We start from the raw sequence: 17,898 nt of genomic DNA, 5'->3' as shown, positions 1-17,898 counted from the left end.
CCATCTAGCTCCTCCACACAAAAGAGCAGGGGGCCAGAATGTGAAGACTTGTGTGTCTGGGTCCCATTGCCCAAGGCAATGATGTACACCCAACTCCCCTGAGGGCTTCCAGGCCAAATACACCCTCATTCTTGGTGTTGTTGAAGGGTGTTGCCCACAAGGAGCTCAATTTGTTACTGCTGTGAGAAGGATGTCTGTGAGGCAATACCTGATCCCAGTCACAGCTTCCTTCTACCTCTTCTTACCTTATCATAATCATACAGGCTGTTCAGGAACTGCACTGGGTCCTGGAGGAGGGCCCTGCCTGGCTCCCAGTAATCATCCACCTTGGTGCCTATCTTTTCTCCTGCCACCCTTTTGGGCTTTTTTCCATGCATAATGCAGACAGCTTCAATCACAATCTTCACACCAGGGGGAGGCCGCTGTAGGGCTCGTACCTGCAAACACCAAATGGAAACAGTGGGTTTCTGGGACATGGGGTGTTCATCCCTCCCTCAGCTGGGACAGAGGAGACTGGGACCAGAGTTAGGATACTTAGAGGATGCAATACACAAGCAGGAAGGACAGAGGCATTTGAAAGGAAAGCTGGTTATCAGAAAGGGCATGGAGAAAGTAGGCTGAAAAAGCCTGCTCTGTTACTCTAATAGGGGTGTCCCTATGGGCTAAATAGATCTTGGTGAAGGAGCTAAATCTGTATGGCCCTAGGAGAAGGCTGTATGGAAATGGGGCACAGGCAAGCTTTCTCCCTTGTTCTATGGGCTCTCATTTGTTTTCTAACCCACCACAGCAATGAGCTGGTCTTCAGCACTTGTGGAGGACCTGCTTGAGTCTCCCCTCCATCAGGCACCTCGGAGTGCTGCTGCAGCACCCTTGAGAGATGACTGTGGGTGTCAGGACCTCCGAGGATGACTCCTGCTTTTTCCCTTCTAGTGCTGACCATCCTTGCCATGTTCAGCCGGAGATTTTCCCAGGCCTTCTCACTGGACACTGTCAACAGAGCAGCAGACTTTATGGCAACGCTGAGGCTGATCTACCCCCATGCAGACACCCTCTGTGAAAAGGACTTTGAGTGTCTCTTTGACTGCCCTGAGACAAAGCAATTCCTCGAGTGGTTCTGCAGCACAGTGGGTGAGGAGAATGTGCTGAGCCCAGCTGAGGTGGAGGCCTATGAGGCCCTGCTGGCTGCAGGCAAGCCCATCCTGGAAGGCGATGCCCTGGAGGAGGCCCTGCGGATGTGCTGCCATGTCCCGCAGCTCCCGAGCTCAATAGTGGATGAAGGGCCCTCTCAAGAGGCCTTGCAGCAGAAGCTTCAGGAGCTGAAGCACTATCGTGACTGCCAGCTCTGGAGGTACAGGAAGCTGTTGGCTTGGACAAACAAGCTGCAGCAGGAGCACAAGTATTTGGAGGAGAAGGAGAAAGCAGTGAAGCAGGAGTTGAGGATGGCTCATATAAACCTGAAAGCAAAGATCTTCAAAACCAGAGCTGTCTTGAGCCAGGTCAGCAAGGCTTCAAAGCAGATGTCAGAGTGTCATGGGAACATGGGGATGGGCCAGCTGCCAACATGGCTGTGCCAGATAGATCTTGCTCCTTACCTGGAGCAAGAACAACAGGCCACTGATGTATTTGAGAGCTTCATCCAGCAGGTCCTACCAGATAGTGTTCAGGCTCCAGATGCTTGGGAAGCAAGTGCACAAGGCAAGAGCAGCCTGAAGGAAGGGTTGGAGGCTGAGACACAAATGGACTCATACTGTGAAATACCAGAAGAAAGAAGAGGAGCTCCTTATCAAGAATGCACTAAGACACCATGGCAGGGGGCACCAGTAAGCTGGGGAATATCGGTCCAAGGCTCAAAAGCAGAGCTCCTAGAGGAGGGAGGGAATGAGAGAGATGGCAGCCAGGAAGTCACAGAGAGAAGGGACACCAAGAAAACATCAATGCCAAAATGTCTTGGGACTGATGAAGAGGAGCTGCTGGAGGACCAAGACAGCTTCTGGAAGGAGCTGGGCCGACTAGAGACAGCACATATCTGTGCCCGGAGGGAGGTTATAGTCACAGCAGCAAAAGTGGAAGGCACCCGTGCTGCGCTGGAGTGGGCCCAGAGGACTCTGGAATCTCTTGAGAATAACCAGGTAGGGACAGTGCACCCATTCCTCCACCATCCTATGTGGTAGGCTCTGCCTGTGGCACAGGCAGTCCCTCCTGCTGACCACTGGAGCACAGCTGACAAGTTGGGAGGGGGTGGCAGAGCCAGGCAGCGCAGTGTCACCAGCCTGTTTGTGTCTCCCTGCACAGCAGGCAGCCGAGGCTGAGCTCCAGAGCCAGGCTGCCATGCTCCAGAGGCAGCTTCACACCCTGCGTTTTGACATCAGGCAGGCTCTGACACGCCAGCTGCCACCCCTGCTGAAGGCAGAGGCTCGCCGCTTTCACCTGCCCATCCTGCACAAGTACTTTAGCCTGGAAGTTTCCCGCCTCCAGAACACTGCCAGGAGGCAGGAGGAGGCAGCTGCATGGCTGTTGAGCCAGCACAGCCGCCTGGATCTGCTGGAGCTCCAGCTGAAACGGGAGAGAAAGGAGCTGGAACAACAGGCTGCTTGGCTGGAGAAGATCGAAACCATGACAAGGGAGTCCCAGACCAGGCTGCAGGAGCAGAAGAACTACTTCAGGCCCTCCCAGAAGGGTCATCCACACAAATGGATAAGCCCCAAAGACCTCACTGCTGTACGGTAAGGGCCTGGGAGGGTCTGAGCTTGAAGAATGAACTAGGTGTTGGGACAGTGGCATGGGAATGGCCGAGACAGGCAGCAGACCCAAGCTACCAGATAGACTAGCAGTGCTATTCTGCCAGTGCAGAGCCACTGTGAACTCCATGGTGGTGTGAAATCCCCCAGATCTGCTTCTTTCTGGCTGGCTTGGACTGATGAAGCAAAGTATGGGCTTGGAGAATGGAACGAGTACAGAGAACAGAAGTGTCCACTCGAATGTTAAGGTAGAGAGTGTAGAGGCAAGTCTTCAGCCATGGAGAAGGAGAGCTGGGCCGCAAGAAAGCACAAGCTGCTTAGAGCAAGACCTTTCTCTGACTAGGTGTTCTGCATTGACTGGGTCTTCTCAGTCTTCCCCACACAGATTTGGAGTAGCTGGTGTCTGGCAAAAAGAAATCACACACTGGCTCTTGAGCCAGCCTGGTCCTTTATGGTGCTCTTCCCAGAGCTCCATGACATGGGATGCTCACCAGGAATGGCTGTCCACTCACTGCTGATACACATCAGCTTGCATCCCAGTCTTACAGTGCACACCAACCTCAGAGCCCTGTTCTTCCTCACTACTGGTGCTCTACTCACAGCCCTGGCTGGCTTTCCCCTCTCACAGGCTCTGGGATATGCTGATGGGGAAAGATCAGGAGCAGCAGCCCTTCCGCAGCTATGAAGCCATGGCAGCCAAGTGCTCCCAGCTGTTTCAGGACAAGAAGGCACTGGAAGCCCAGCTGGAAGGTCCTATGCCCCAGGTGTCTGCCCTGGAGTCCTCCATAGAGGTGTTGTACCACCAACTGTACAACAGCTCCAACCAGCTGCAGCTCTCCTCGCCGGTAAGGAAGCACTCCTCCTCCTCTGGGCCATGCTGGGTGGCAGCAGGTGAGCACAGGGAGCCCTCTGCCATCCCCCTGGGTGCAGGGGGGAGACCTTGCTGCCTGTCAGCCACAGAGGGAGGGGAGGTTGGCCTGATCCTTGCCTTGTCCCAAAAACCATCTGGTGAGGCAGTGGCTGGCTATGGAACAAAGGTGATTCTCACTGTCTCACATGTACTGTTCAGGGCTGAGATTGGGATTCCTTAGCCAAGGTGTCCCAGTAAGCCACCTCTGCTCCTTGGACTGGGAGGGTTTGGAGGCCAAAGCTGGGTGGGTAGTTTGTTTATTTGGGGCTGAGCTGTTCCACAGATATTAAGAAAATACCCTTATTTCTCCATATTCACATGAGTTTGGACTCTGTCCCTTAGGAGATCTCCAAGCTGATGCAGCAGTTGATCATCATGCAGGATGACCTCTATCAAAAGCTGACAGATCTCCTGAGTGACTTGGAGATCAAGCACAGGTCTCTGGAGAACCCCGTCCTGCAGGCAGAGCGCAACCTTTATGTGCATTTTTACTGCAATGAGGGTCAGCTGCGAGAGGCAGTAGAGGAGCTGGAGAAGCAGGCATCAGCTTCCTCCAAGAGACCACAGAGGGAGCTCCCCTATGGAAAGGAGTAGGTCAAAGGGATCCTTGTTCCCTGCCACAGTAGTGGTGTCCTCTTTTGGTTGGGCTGGGTCCTTAATTCTAGACTGGGAGAGAAGTCTGGTGGTCTCTACTCTGGTGACAGGTTACTTGGACCATGACCTGGCAGCTGGACTTAATAGAAACTAAGAGATTAATCCTTAAGTACAGAGTTTCTGGGGGCTGGTTTAGATGATGTGTAAGAAATTGATGCATCTTGTGGCATTGGAAGCCTTGGATAGACAAGACACTTCTCATGCCAGCTCTACAAGAGGATGGGTGCTGGGGGCAAGTGGACCAACACTGTCTGTGTCTTTCCCCACTTTCTGAGGAAAGGGGTTTTGTGTGTTTTTGGGAGAATAAAAAGGTCTGTTACTCAACTGCAGAGCAATAAGCCTGTCCCTGTGTGGTGAAATCTGTACTTATTGACTTCTGTCTTGGCTATGGGCTGTGATGCTTTGCAGGCTCAGAATCACCCTTCTTTCTCTCACTAGTCTATTTCAAGCCAGTATGCCTTGAATTCAGCCTACTGCCTCTTCTCTGCCTGTGGTGGGTCCCTCTTCAAAGAGCCTGCAGGTTCAGGGTGCTGCCAGCTCTGTCCCTGTGCTGCACAGGCAGTACTTGGGGCTGCTTGGTGGTACCTGCTGCATACTCCCATGGACAGGCAGTGGGGTGAGCCCTCCTCCACAGCCTCTCCAGGACATGCTGGAAACATCCAGGGGCCATTTACTGCCTTTCTGCCCTTCAATTTACATCTGAAGGAGTGAAGGGGAGAAGCTGCATGCCCAGAGTGAGCCCAGGGGGATGGATGGAGGAAAAGGCTGGGGATGTTGTAAGCCTATAGAAAGGGTATTGCTGCAAAGGGAGATGCTGTCCTTGACCAGACTTGGCTCTGCCACCCTCTCACTTGACACAGTTACCTCTGTAACATCATTTCTGTTGAGGTTCTTCAGGCTGGCAAGAGCAGCATCCAGGGCTGGGAGGGCTTCATCCAAGTCCTTCTGAGCATCATCTGCAATGGCTTGGGCTGTCTGAGCTTTCTCATTGGCCTTGGCCTCCTCAGCCTGCACAGCACTTCTTGTCTTTTCAGCCACAGCTGTGTCCACCTGCAATAGCAGAGACAGCCTCAGAAGTATGCTGGAGGCAGAGCTTGGCTTGGCACTGCTAGGAAAGGATCACAGCTGTCCTGGCAGCATGTGTGTCTTCTTCCAGCACATCTCTGGGACATAACTGCTGCAGGGGATGCCCTTCTTACACCATAATGGGAAAAGGTTTTTGTCAGCCTGCATAAACCATCCATAAGTGCCAGCTCTGGCTATGTATGGAATTATGTTAGTCTTGCAGGAATTAGCTGTGCTATCCATTTTCCTACTGGCACAAGTAGAGGATGCATAGGGCTGCAAATCTGTAGGGAGACTGAGGAATGGGAAGATATGCTTAGGGGTTTGTTTCTGAAACTGCCACTTCTGCATACCTCAAGGGTTAATACACTAAAAAGAGGCACGAAGGAAATGTGGAATACAGCCAAATCCTTATCTGCTATGTGGGAATATAGGTGACTGCAGACTCCCCTCTCCATGCAGAGCTGTATTGTTTGTGTCCCTATTCACTCTGTCCCAGTGTGCCCATCCCACAGGAGGAGACAGGCAGCGAGGAACACAAGGAGAGAAGGCAGGGACAGCCAGCACAGAACAGTTCCCTCTTCTGAAGTGGCATGAGTGACTGTGTGATGATCCCTGAGGTTTGGGGGGCAGGGTGCAGCTGGATCAGCTCCCTGGGACTGGGATGTGGAGGAGTGATCCTGTTCAACAATGAATCTGGCTGCCCAGGCCACCTGAGGATTGTGTTAGTGTTGCTAGACTGTATTTGCAAGGGCCTGGGAGCTGGGAGCACGGCTGACTGACCCCTGGGTGGTGGTTTCAGACAAAAACACAGGAGCCATCCCTTCTGCAACTGGTGCTCACCAGCAGCAGAGCAGGACCCCAGCAGGAGGCAGCTTTTGCTGTCAGGGCAGCTCTGCACAAACATCTGCCAGTCTGAGGCGTTTTACCTCTGATCAAGCAGGATTTTGCACAATCCCTGCCAGGCCTCTCCAGCTTGTGTCCAGTCCAGTCTGAGCAGTCAGTTAGAAAGTGCAGGGCTGCCCAGCAGCAGTACCTTTATCTGTTCTATGGTTGCCTCGGTGTCCTTGGCTGCCTGGGCCAGGAGAGGGCGGGAGGACTCCAGCTCCTCCTGCATCTTCGCTACATCCTCTGCTGTTCGCAGGAGCTATGGGAGCAAAGCAGAGTCAAGAGCAGGGCCAGCAGCCATGGAAAGCCCTAGGAAAGGGCTGTGCTGCTCTGAAGGGTGCTCCCTGCCAAGCGTTGGGCTGTGCAAAGCACAGGTCTTGCCCTGGGGTTCCTGTTTAAGCAACAATCTGACACTGTGGTGTGCTTATGAACAGCACTGCCTAATGTTGCCTGCACATGCTAGTCATTACTTCATAAGCTCAGGGCAATGAAACAGCAGAACAATGTTTCTGTTAGAGGGCTTTACAAGGTTAGCAAGGAACATCCTGAGAGCTGAGCTACACGCAGGTCTGTGGCCCCCAAAGACTGGGGCTCATTATTCTTTTAGAGCTGTTACAGATGCAGACCTTCAGAAAGACTGGCCCTGGCAGAAAGCATAGCTCTCACTTGCTTTAGCCTGAGTTTTTTCCTGTTGCACAGGACATGTGTAGGACATCTCACTGCATCTCTGCAGCTGTAAATACACTGCTCAGAGTGTGTAAGGGATCGTCCCAAAGCTTTCCTGGGTATGAGGGACAAACCTTGTCTAGGCCACTTTGCATCCTGTTCTTGGCTGTCTTCAGTTCCTGTTGCTTCCTTCCAATGAGGGAACTGAAGATGCTGAGGAACTCCAGGTAGCTTTTGGGAGTGATATAATTGTGTCTGCCCAGTTCTGCTAGGAACAACTGGCATTTCTTTGCCACACTCTGGTGGATTGCTACACATACTTGAATCTACAAGGAGACAGGAAAGAAACAGTATTATTTGGTACTGAACACATGAAAGGCAAATCTATGTGATGTCCAGAGAGAGCAAAAGGGGCTTATGAAGAACCAAACTCTAGTCACAGCAGAGCTTATGTGTGTCTGGTGGCTTTAGTGCCATAGAGGGGTGACAAATGGCCAAGACAGTTTTAAGGCATACAAAAGCTATGCAGCTCTGCATTTGAATGATCCTGCCATAGAACATTTCTGCTGCAGGGTAGGACACTTCTGAAGGTGTGCCCTGCATCTGTTGTCTTGGATGTCTCTGTACCCAGAGACACAGCACACTGAACATACAGGAGCAGAGCATTCTCGAGTGTGGCACGTACCATCCCGTTGATATCGTCATTACCGCTACCAAGAAGTGGGAGTTCATTCAGGAAGGAGGAGGCAACGCTCTGCAGGGCTTCAGCAGGCCACTCATTGAACCAGTCAATGGTGCAGCAGTTCACAAGAGAGGGGAACTGCCTCAAGCGTGCGCGGAACACTTCTCCGATCGGGCTGGGGGCAAGGCGTGCAGAGAAGATGTGTTACAGCTGGCTCTAAATACAAGGACAAAATATCTTTCCCTCTATGGAACCACCCTGAAGTCTTGCAGAGCAAGAGGGACAGGAATACACCCAGGAAAGGAGGGAAAAGGGGAATGAAAGTTCAGGCAGTGAGCTGCGTGCCGAAAGGTGCAGGTCTGAGCCCATTCCTAGGCTCGGGATATTTTGGAAGTATTAAGATGGTAGTAGGGTAGTAGGATCTCTCTCTAGGGACAACACTTAAGGGATAAGAAATAAATGTACTCTGAAGTGTATTTCAAGCAGGTGTGTGCAGAGATCACATCACCAAACCATAATCATGGCCCTGATTTTTCTAATTGTTTTTGCACTAGAGTACCCTGTACCTTCTGGTATCCCTCCTGCAAGGGAGCAAGCTGGCTCTATGCATTAGATTCATGGTAAACATGGTGCAACTGAGCCCCAAATTCAAACAAGGTATGTCTGTAACAAATGGCTCAATGGTGCAGAAAGGAGGAGCTATCTTGTGTTTCATCTGAATCACACATAATCATTCTCTTGAAAAATTAAAACTTCATCTTGAGACCAGCAAAGTGTAAAAAAATAAAAAAATCAAGTCTTAGGGAAGATGTTATGCAAACCATACTCCTATTTTTCCTCCTTCTCCAAAGTCTGGAGCTTGGAAACAAAGGTCCCCATTATACAGGGAATAATTATCATTAAAAGCATGGAGTTGTAGGCCTGAACTGTACCTCATGCACAGGACCATGTGGATATTGCTGCGAACCCGTGCTGTGTATGCAGCCATCAGATTTGCCTTGGTGGGCTGCTGCCCCAGATCTCGAACAACAGGCTTCATAGCTGTCATGATCTGGTCTTGGTCCTCGGGGTTGTAAATGTTGGGAATGTCACCAGAGTTGAGCAAGTTGTTGATATCTTCGAGGAAGGATTCACTTTTAATCTAAGTAGATGGTAAAAAAAACCCAGTTTCTTAAGTCAGAAGAAACTCATGTCTCACATGCCATGGAGATAATTTCTGCATAAATACAGCCCTCAGCCTCAGTTATAAGAAACAGTTTTTGTGATCATTTGGCTCCAGGAAGGCACACCCTAATTCTTGTCCAGCACTTCCAATTAAACAGCCATATTTCAGCCATTTCAGGGGTGGGAGGGCGTGTTTGAGATCAAACATCCTTCTGCCCATTCCCTGTCTCCTTACAGACAAATTGAGCTCAGGTTCTTGCTCCCTGTCCCTGCAGTCAGACCCCAGACACCTGGTTGCTCCGGGTCTTTGTTCCTCCAGCACAGAACGCTTCATTATTAAAATAAAGCTTATCAATGTGGGAGACAGAGTAATTGTAGGGATGTGTCACAGTCTGTGGGACGATCTCCCTCCAGCGCTACACTCACCTCTCCACCTTTGCTACATCAGAAATACATAGCATCCATCTCCTTGACTAAATGCACCCTCCTGGGCCCCTTTGCTCCCACATATGCTTCTCACTGCAGGGAAAAGGCTGCAAGAACAAGTAGCATTTGACTGATGCTCATCTCACTGCTTAGGGCTCTGCCACGAGGGAATGGTTCCTATGATAATGAAGGCAGTAAAAAAGCCTGTGGGGAACATAACTGTGATTCCAGAAGTGGAAATTGGCCTACTCATTAGCAAGTTACAGTTTACAGTTACAGCTAGCATTATCCTGTGGAACCAACAGGCGTAAGGTCCTAAATCTACTCTCTTTTTGAAAAGGAAAATAGTCATTTTACTGAGGACTTCTAATATCAGTGGCCAACAGTGCTTAGTTTCAGACAGCTAAAATCTATGTACCCACCTAACCCTTGGATGGAGCTGAAAGAAGCTTCCTTGAGCAAGAGAAGAATCCACCCACTCACACACAGCTCTGCAGACCCTCTAGCAACAAATGCACCACCTCTGGTTTCCCTGGGGCTCTTTTATAAGAGGATGAATATAAGCTACTGAAGAAATACAAGCTGTGTCTGGTTTGTGTCAAGTTCCTTAATACTCTGTAGGGGAATTTATTTAGCTTAGAGATGTGTTTTTGACCCCTTTTCAAATGGAATCCACCATGCTAATACTTTTGTACCTGTGTGTCTACAAATAAGAAGGTCTTGGGTAGACTTTGAAGGCCTGCTTTCATCATGACCTTCCTCACATCTTCTCGCCATTCGGCCATGCCGTAATTTTTTGACAGTTCAATCTGGAAACATTCATTTTCTGCCCTAAAAGAAAAAGAAGCCTGTGGAGTTACATCAAATTAAACCATTCTCTTCTGTCAATTCCCAGTAGGTCTTGTGGTCTCAGGGTGAAAGCTGTTTTTCTATACTGAGTCCTGAGCACACGCTTGTCCTTGTGCACCAAGGACAGCCACCAACCCAGGAGCATGTTTCACACAAAGCAGAGATACCTGAGCTAGCTAGAAACCCAGTACAAATGTGCATGTTAACTGAGTCCTAGCTCTTGACTCATTTGAGCAATCAGCAGCCAGAAAAACATGTAACTGGCAGTGGGAAGGGCAGAAAAAAAGATTCTCTGAAGGCAGCCCCAACGGAGCTGCTCCTCTTTACATGCATAGGTGGGAGTGCATTACTTACATGTGAGATGCCAGTCTGGTGAGAGACTGTCTCCCACTTCCCCCAACACCCAGGAGAAGAGCATTCCCCGGAGCCTGCCGCAGAATCCGGCTGATTCGGCAGATGTGCTGTATCGCATCCATGAAAAGCACAAGCTTCAGTTCTGGAGTGTTGCTTTGATTGTACTCCTCCAGGTAGTCCTCAATCACAAGCTTCAGCTGTGAGTAGAAACACTCAGTTGTGGCTACCAGATAAAAGCAATTGTGTGGGTTATTGTCTGCTGGCACAGCCAGGAGTAGGGGAGGGCAGAGCCTGGTGCTTAACAGTGTCTGGGAGCAGCTCTTCTCCAGGCTCCCTTAAGGAACTGCCATTGGATGGGCTGAATTTAGTTAGTGGTGGTGGTGGCTGCAGGTGCTCAATGGTGACCTTAAACTAACTCAGGCAAGTGACTACAGTCTGCTGTTCCCAGCTGTGCTGTTTGCCTCGAGAAACAGCAGGGTGTCGTTCAAAATAAAAGAGCTTATGGCTGCCTGATCCATACTGCTTCAGGGCCTCCCTCTGGGTTACTTTCCTTGCTCTACAGCTGACCACTGCCTGCTGCTGAATCCTGTGGCTAGGATTCTGGCTGGAAAGCACAGATGCTGGGGAAGAAAACAACACTGACTGTAGATGGGTAGAGGAGCATACTCCTCTCCCAATCCAGCCATCACATAGAATAGCTGCAGGAGCAGTTTCTCTTGCCCTTCCCAGGGCTCTCTTCAACAGCACCCTCAGGCCAGAGGAGGAGATGAAGCATGAAGACATCTGGGATTTGATCCTACCCCCTCAGCAATCTCACTGTGAAGCTGGAAAAGAAACACCAGCTGGAATTCATACAGCACTGAGATCCCTGCCTAGATGCCAAAGTCCTGTGTGCATCAGTGGGGACTGTGCAGCTGCCTCTATGTCTGGCTGTCTCAGCTGTGTTCACCTCAGTGGGGGACAGGCCTACCTACTTTGCAAAAGGGATTGGAAAGCTTAGTTAATTACCAGCCCTTGTCACAGAGCTATCACAAGAGGAGAGACAACAGAATAATCATCTGTTTCTGATAATGAGTGCAAAACGCACCACTCATTGCTTTTGCTTAATTACCACTACCCAAGTACTCCCAGTATCTTCTCCAACAGGGAGCCTGGCAGTAACATTAATTACTTTTAAAGGTCAATTGTGAAGTCCTTAATGGCAAAAGTAGTATTGTTTGGGGGTAATGTGCCATTTCTTTCCAGCAAATTTCACTTTTCAGTCCCAAGTGTGGCTCATTTGGGAGATTTGGCATAGCAGGCTGCCTCCAGGATTGCAATGCAGAGACAGCTTGTTCCACCTCAACTGCCCATCACAACAAAAACAGCCACTATTCATATGTGTGGTAGGATTTCACAGGAGACCCCTGGGGTGGTTTGTAGGTTCAGACACCTCTAATTAGAGCACCACTATTGTTACTATTACTGTTTTCCTTTGTTTGCAGAAGACTGGGAAGATGTGAGCATAGTTCACAGGGTGATTCCCAGGGTCCTTACCTTATCCTGGCTGTCGATTGCTTGGTATACTTTGACATTGGCACCTGGCTCCATGAAGTCTCCAAACAGAACTGGCTGGGAGGGAATGACCTCCTGGAAAGTGGTGCCAAACTCCTCCATTTTCTTTGTCATTAGGTTGTCAAACCAGGTCCGGTCCTCCTCACTGACCAAACGATCACGGAAAACCCGGCAGCTCTCGTGGTACCAGAGTCTCAGCAGGTGCTCTTTGTTCTGGTAGGAAATCCCAGCAAAACAGCCCCGGTGAGAGAAGCAGAGAAGTGTTATGAGCATTGCTGTCAGGAAAGCTGGTTCCTGCCCAGCATGTGGCCAGCTCCACTCCTGTTACAAGGCAACTGGAGCGGAGAAAGAACTGGGCGGAGGAAGCTGCTTTCCCTTCTCCTCTCAAAAACAACTCTTGTCAAAACAGCTGCTTTGCAGAGAGCTCATTACAGCATCAGTTTATCCCCCTCTATTTGCCCATATGTCAGGCTTTCTTTGAGAGATTTAAATTTTATGTTCTTTGTTCTTATCGTTCCCCAGTTTGATTTAATTTTTACAGTTTTCTCGTGTGTTTTTTGAAAGATCCTTTTATTTGGCTGATAGCACAGAACCTATAAGTATTTAGAGTCCTAAGTACTTCCTGTGATAATTCAGTCTCTACTGGCCAGGCTGGAACCAGAGCAAGGTCCTCAGGAGAGATGAAGGGGCAGAAGGAGGTAATAGGACAACACCTCTGCACTTCCTTGGTCCCTGTCTGATCCCCCATGTCTCCATCCAGCCCTCTATGGATGGGCTGTGTCCTGCTGACTCCCTGTGGCCACTCACAGGCTTCCATGCCAAGGAGGGACTGTGATGAAGGGGGAGTCTGCCTGCTACTGGTACCAGGCAATAGCCAAAGGGGAGGCCACCACACCCACTGAGCAGTATCAAAATGCATCTTCAATGGGAAACTGAAGCCAGTTTGCAGGCCTGTGAATGAGGCTTCAACTAGAACACTTCTGGTCTTGCCCTGGGTGGCAGGGCTGTGCTGATGGGAGGGAGGACTCACCTCGACCTTGCCAGGCTCAGCCATGAGCATGCCCTGGAACACCTTTGAGAGGTCTCTCAGGTTGAAGGTATAATGTGACTTTGCTGGTGTGGGCAGCAGCTGGGATGTGATGGTCATGTACACGGAGATCGTGGCATCGACTAGGGGCTCATTCAAGTCTTTCACTGCATCTGCTCCCGCTGCAGAAACAGAAGTAGTTGGAGAGGATGTCAAGATGGGCTGAGAAGGTCCTTGCAGTGCAGGAAGGTGGCACTGAGTGGCAGAGGTGCTGGCTAGGACTTGGGCAGGAACACACTTTTTTCTGCTTTTTTCTGCAGAGACTGAGGGACCTGACCAAGCACCTGCTCACTGCAGTGGACAGCTGCCAATGGGTTTATCAACTAATGTGAACCAGATTTGGGGTGGAAGAATGCTTTACACTGATTCTGTGGTGTGAAGATTTCATGCCCCCCAGGAACAGAGGAGGCACTGCCAGACAGGTAATTGATGCCTACCCGAAATATTCCAGACAGGCTTTCCTTCTCCCTCCTTGCACTCCTGCAGTGAAATCTCAGCTACTTTTAAGGTAGAAGATGTGAGTGCCCTCTTAGCTAAACCCTCTGCAATTCATTATGCTCAGCAAATGCAAAGCCACTGAGGAATAATTTCTTATGCAATAGTCTGGCAAGATTTAAACACAGCTGCTGGTTTTAGAGTGCAATTTTTTTTCCCCTCCCAATGAAGTTTATTACAAACACTCCTGGAGAAGTAGAGCCCTGTGACACCCCAGCATTTTGCACTTTTTTGCATTATTTCAAAAATCCTTTAGTTTCTTTCTAAATCACAGCTAGATGTTTCAATGTGCCCCTGAGATCACAGTCAGGTACTGGTGCTTCTGAATATTGCAAGCACTCAGAAAGCTCTGCTTTACTTCTCCCATAGCTGACTATTCTCACTTCTTTCTACTAGCAGATTTGCAGATGAGGACATATTTGCAAAGATGATCCTGAATTCCCACCCTGTCAAGTATAAGAGGACTCATTTCACTCCAAATGAACCCTTTTTTCATGGTGGCTGTAGCACCATGCTCAGATCCACCCTGCTCAGCTGTCCACAGGCTGCAGCAGATGGAGAGTAACAGAAGGCTCTGCTTCCACAGAAGGCTGTTGTCTGGCCAAGTGTCTGTCTGCTGAAAGCACAGGTAAGCTGTGCCATGCTGCGCTCACCAGCTTGTTCTGTTCACAGTCTCTCTCATCTTTCTGCTCTTACTTACGCACTGGATTTCTGTAACTTTTTTCTCCGAGGAGTCCATCTAGAAAAAGACAAAAAAAATCAGTTTTAGCTTTACCTGCTGAGATTAAGAATATCTGCATCACCCATCACAAACAAAATCTTCTTTGAAAGGCCCAGGCTACAGGATAACATACTGCAAATGTGAAAGACAAAGCTGAAGTTTTCTGATTTGCACCAGCAGAATTTGGCCCTGAGACTAAATAGTGTATGAGCTCACTGTTTGCTAAGCCTCATAAAACACTTTCCCTAAAGCATCTTTGAGTGACTACTGCAAGTTCCAGCTTTCAACACTTTGATCAGATCATCAATATTAATTGCTCCCCTTCCAAACTCTGTAGTCATCAAGGTGACTTCCAACATGAGGAGAAGGTGGCAGTTTTCTGCAGGACTTACCCATCCAGCTGCCAAGGATGGTGGAGAAGATCGTCTTCTTGCTGCTGTCATCCATCTCAGTGAAGGAGAGGTAGTTGAAATGGCGAGTGAGGCGTGGAGTGACAGGATTCCTTCCCCCTCCAGGAGGTCCCATGGCACAGACAAAATTAATATCTACCAGCTTCTTAAAGGTACCTTTGAGAGTGCAAAATCGGGAATGAGTGCTGAGTTGTAGGTAAAAGCCCTCACCACAAATCTCCAGGGCAGGTATACAAATCGAACAGGCCAATCTTGCCAAGAGCTCTGGGCACAGGATCTGGGTCCTACCGATCTGTTTCCGGTCGTACCAGCCGTGGTGGTCCATCCACTGCCGCAGCAGCTCAATGGGTGGCTGAGCTCCATACTGCTCCAGCATGGGCATGTTCAAGTCGTCGATAAAAAATATGAAGTAGCGACCAACTGGAGGCCCGAACACTCCCTTCCGCCTGCAAGGACAGAAACCGTGTCAGGACACAGGACAACTCCTCTTGCAAAGGTACTTCTAACTTGATCCAAAAGCACGTTTTTTTTTTTCCCTCCTCATGCTTCCTGAGTCAACAGTTTCAGCTATTTTTACACTTGATGCACTCCTTTGTAAGGACCTTTGCATGGAAAAGATCTGGAGCAATGTTCGAGGCACTGGCTTCTCTCCAAGTGAAATTTTGTCTACTTATGCACAATGCCAAGGAGTAATAGGTGCAACTAAAAGCAAAGCTTGAGCCCATGAATCTGTTGGAAACTTCAAACCAGTGGCTGAGCCAGGAGGTGAAATGGAAGCTGTTTACTGTGGGGAGTGGGATTGCAGGTGGGCAGCCCCATTTTCTCCCTTCATCACTTTCTGTAAAGATCCCACACCAGGGTTTGCAAACACCTGTGCTGTGAAATGCAGTATTTCTAAAATAACTAGAATTGGAGCAACATTTACCGACCCTCACTAATCCTTCTCACTTTCTTGCCATTATAACAAGCTATTATTGGCTCTCACAATCCCATCTCAGGTGTGCTGTGTGTCCTGCACGTTATCCACAGCTGTTCGTGCTCAGGGCCCCTCCAGGTCTTGGGATGAAACTCAATAACCACAGTGATAGAAACACTGAGCTCAGGGATACTGCCTTTGCACACACAGAAAGGAATCTTGCCTCTTATCCAGTTTACTGTCGATGAGATCCTGGGTTTGGTTAGCAGAGGTGCGTGCTGAAAACATCAGGAAGTGGGTGATGTATTTGTTAGGCAAGTTCTTCAAAAGCTTGTCTGCAATTGTGAGAGTCTTTCCTGTGCCAGTGGGACCGATGCAAAGAACCTAGAACCACAATCAGCAATGCAGCATAATCATAGACAAGCAGCCTGTGTTTCCCAGCACTCTGACATTTTCTGGAGGAAATGTAAGTTACTGCTCTTTTAGGCATTTGAAGATTGGGAGAGGACTGCTGGGCTTGTTCCTTCAATAAGGTCAGCTGCCCAACACCAAAATCTCTTAGTGTGGGGTGGAATCCAACCAGAGAAGTATGAAATGGAACTGTAGAAAACAGGTAAAGAGGGATGGTGATGGCCTATCTAGCAATTGCTGCATTTTGATAGAACAACTGAGTGTTGATATTCCTTTGGGATGCTGGCATGTTGCCTGGGGATTGAATGTATAACTCCTAGTGCTTAAGCACAGATTTGGAGCAGAGAAATACAAATCCATGGAAGTGGGAAATAATTTCAAAGTTTTAGGTAGCTTTTATATTCTAACTGCACTGGGAGAGGAAGAGGTTGAACCACAAATTCAAAGACAAGGTTGGGCACATACTGGCTTATAGTTGGTGAGCAAGAGCTCCAGCAGATAGGCCATTCGGACTGTGTTCATCGTGGGCACAATAACATCACAGAAGTTGGTGTCTGGAACCATGGTGAACTTTGCTGTAGCATCCAGCCACACCTCCCAGTGCACCTGAAAGATTGGAGTCTGCTTAGAGGGTGCATCTATCCCTTCTAGGGAAAGGAAAACTATTTCTGCTATTTTCCCTGTCACCACTCCCCGTGTAATAGGTTGGATTCTGATGAGAAATTGAGATTTCCAGCCCCTCTCTTTAGTCTTGCCACCCTCACCTCTCTGTATGGAAATGCTGGGAGTGTTTGACTTGTTACTTTTGGGAGGGACAGACCCTGAGAGTTAGAGGTCATTGTCCCAGCAGCAACACCCCTGCCCTCCCTTCTGAGAACTGGGATCAAAGCGGGATGGAGCACTTGTGGTATCTGCAAGAACAGGAATTCTGCTCATGGCAGAGGGCCAAAGGGGGCTTATCTGGGCTCCTGTCTTCCTGTTCTGGGCCATCACCCACATTGCACTCAGAGGCACATGAGGTTTTCTACTTGTACAGGATATGGATCTCTTGTGCTAAATGGAAGCTGCAGATGTCCCTCCCAGAGGCCACTACACAAATGAGATAGAGCTTCTGCCAGGGCTGTGCTGGAGAATACAGGAGAAAATCAACATTCCTGACCACCCCATGTGGCTTTCCCACAGGGACCACATTGGCACCTTCTGTTAAGCATCTGACACTCATGTATGAATCTTTGTTTCATTTCAGGAAGGGGAAGCATTTTCCTTCATTTTTTAATTCCTTTTAGCCCAGAGTCTGGTGTCTGTCAGTCAAGATGACCCTGACATGCCCTACACTGATATCTCCTGTGAAAAAGATAGAATATTTATCTGCCTTGCTGCTACTCCAGACTCTGCTGCACATAGCTCTTCTGCTGTTGTTCACTGCTTTCTAACACAGACCTATCCACCTGAGCTTCCCCCTGTCCTCCAGCAGCCACACCTCTGCCACCTCTCACTTTTCTGAGCAATGACAGAGACACTCAGGTCTCAACTGACCAGCTCTTGGCTGAGCTTTGAAAGATCTGGTTCACAACTCTGAAGGCAAGAAACTGCCTTACTGATTCAATGAAAAGCTTAATTTTGATTTAGACATTCTTGTTTGCTTCCTATAGGCCTTTCTTCTCTGCCCTTGATGAGAAAATCTTACCAAATCCTGTAGCACTGTGTTGCTTCCTGGTCCCTCCTCCTAAATTAGCTAGCTTGGAATTAAAAATTAAATATTTTACCTCTTTAGGGACTTCATCATCATCTTCTTCAGTACTGCTAAGCCCAGCATCATCCAGCTTATAGTCATAAACCAGTCCTTCTTCTGGGAAGAGTAACTTGATCTGTGAGAATAAAGCTGTGGTGAACATGGCTGCCACTCAG

General features: G+C 49.1%; 2 protein-coding genes across 4 annotated transcripts in view; one reads left to right on the top strand and one right to left on the bottom strand.

Annotated features, from left to right (window-relative positions):
• Nucleotides 1-17,898, bottom strand: part of DNAH1 (dynein axonemal heavy chain 1) — a 70,868-nt gene that overhangs the window by 11,033 nt on the left and 41,937 nt on the right. The window contains exons 41-56 of the mRNA XM_019008140.2: nucleotides 17,757-17,858; nucleotides 16,456-16,596; nucleotides 15,803-15,963; nucleotides 14,952-15,109; nucleotides 14,646-14,819; nucleotides 14,233-14,271; nucleotides 12,981-13,159; nucleotides 11,933-12,163; nucleotides 10,397-10,593; nucleotides 9,889-10,024; nucleotides 8,536-8,744; nucleotides 7,607-7,778; nucleotides 7,056-7,247; nucleotides 6,404-6,514; nucleotides 5,167-5,352; nucleotides 246-437 (exon numbers count right to left, since the gene is read on the bottom strand). Coding sequence (XP_018863685.1) covers nucleotides 246-437; nucleotides 5,167-5,352; nucleotides 6,404-6,514; nucleotides 7,056-7,247; nucleotides 7,607-7,778; nucleotides 8,536-8,744; nucleotides 9,889-10,024; nucleotides 10,397-10,593; nucleotides 11,933-12,163; nucleotides 12,981-13,159; nucleotides 14,233-14,271; nucleotides 14,646-14,819; nucleotides 14,952-15,109; nucleotides 15,803-15,963; nucleotides 16,456-16,596; nucleotides 17,757-17,858 — 2,580 coding nt within the window. The remainder of the gene's footprint in view (nucleotides 1-245; nucleotides 438-5,166; nucleotides 5,353-6,403; nucleotides 6,515-7,055; nucleotides 7,248-7,606; nucleotides 7,779-8,535; nucleotides 8,745-9,888; nucleotides 10,025-10,396; nucleotides 10,594-11,932; nucleotides 12,164-12,980; nucleotides 13,160-14,232; nucleotides 14,272-14,645; nucleotides 14,820-14,951; nucleotides 15,110-15,802; nucleotides 15,964-16,455; nucleotides 16,597-17,756; nucleotides 17,859-17,898) is intronic.
• LOC117245061 (HAUS augmin-like complex subunit 3) lies at nucleotides 891-4,640 on the top strand. Of its 3 annotated transcripts, none has more exons than XM_033517519.1 (4): nucleotides 891-2,129; nucleotides 2,296-2,723; nucleotides 3,367-3,583; nucleotides 3,991-4,640. In XM_033517519.1, exons 1-4 carry the CDS (start codon nucleotides 906-908, stop codon nucleotides 4,240-4,242), a joined length of 2,121 nt encoding a protein of 706 aa, XP_033373410.1. In that variant the 5' UTR covers nucleotides 891-905; the 3' UTR covers nucleotides 4,243-4,640. The 3 variants fall into 3 exon arrangements, with proteins under 3 accessions (XP_033373410.1, XP_033373409.1, XP_033373411.1); XM_033517518.1 differs by having other exon boundaries at nucleotides 2,293-2,723; XM_033517520.1 differs by having other exon boundaries at nucleotides 2,293-2,723; nucleotides 3,367-3,629; nucleotides 3,991-4,145.

The sequence above is a fragment of the Parus major genome, chromosome 12, assembly GCF_001522545.3.
Source record: "Parus major isolate Abel chromosome 12, Parus_major1.1, whole genome shotgun sequence".
In the NCBI taxonomy this organism is placed as follows: domain Eukaryota; kingdom Metazoa; phylum Chordata; class Aves; order Passeriformes; family Paridae; genus Parus; species Parus major.
This window is presented reverse-complemented; position numbering and strand designations above follow the sequence as displayed.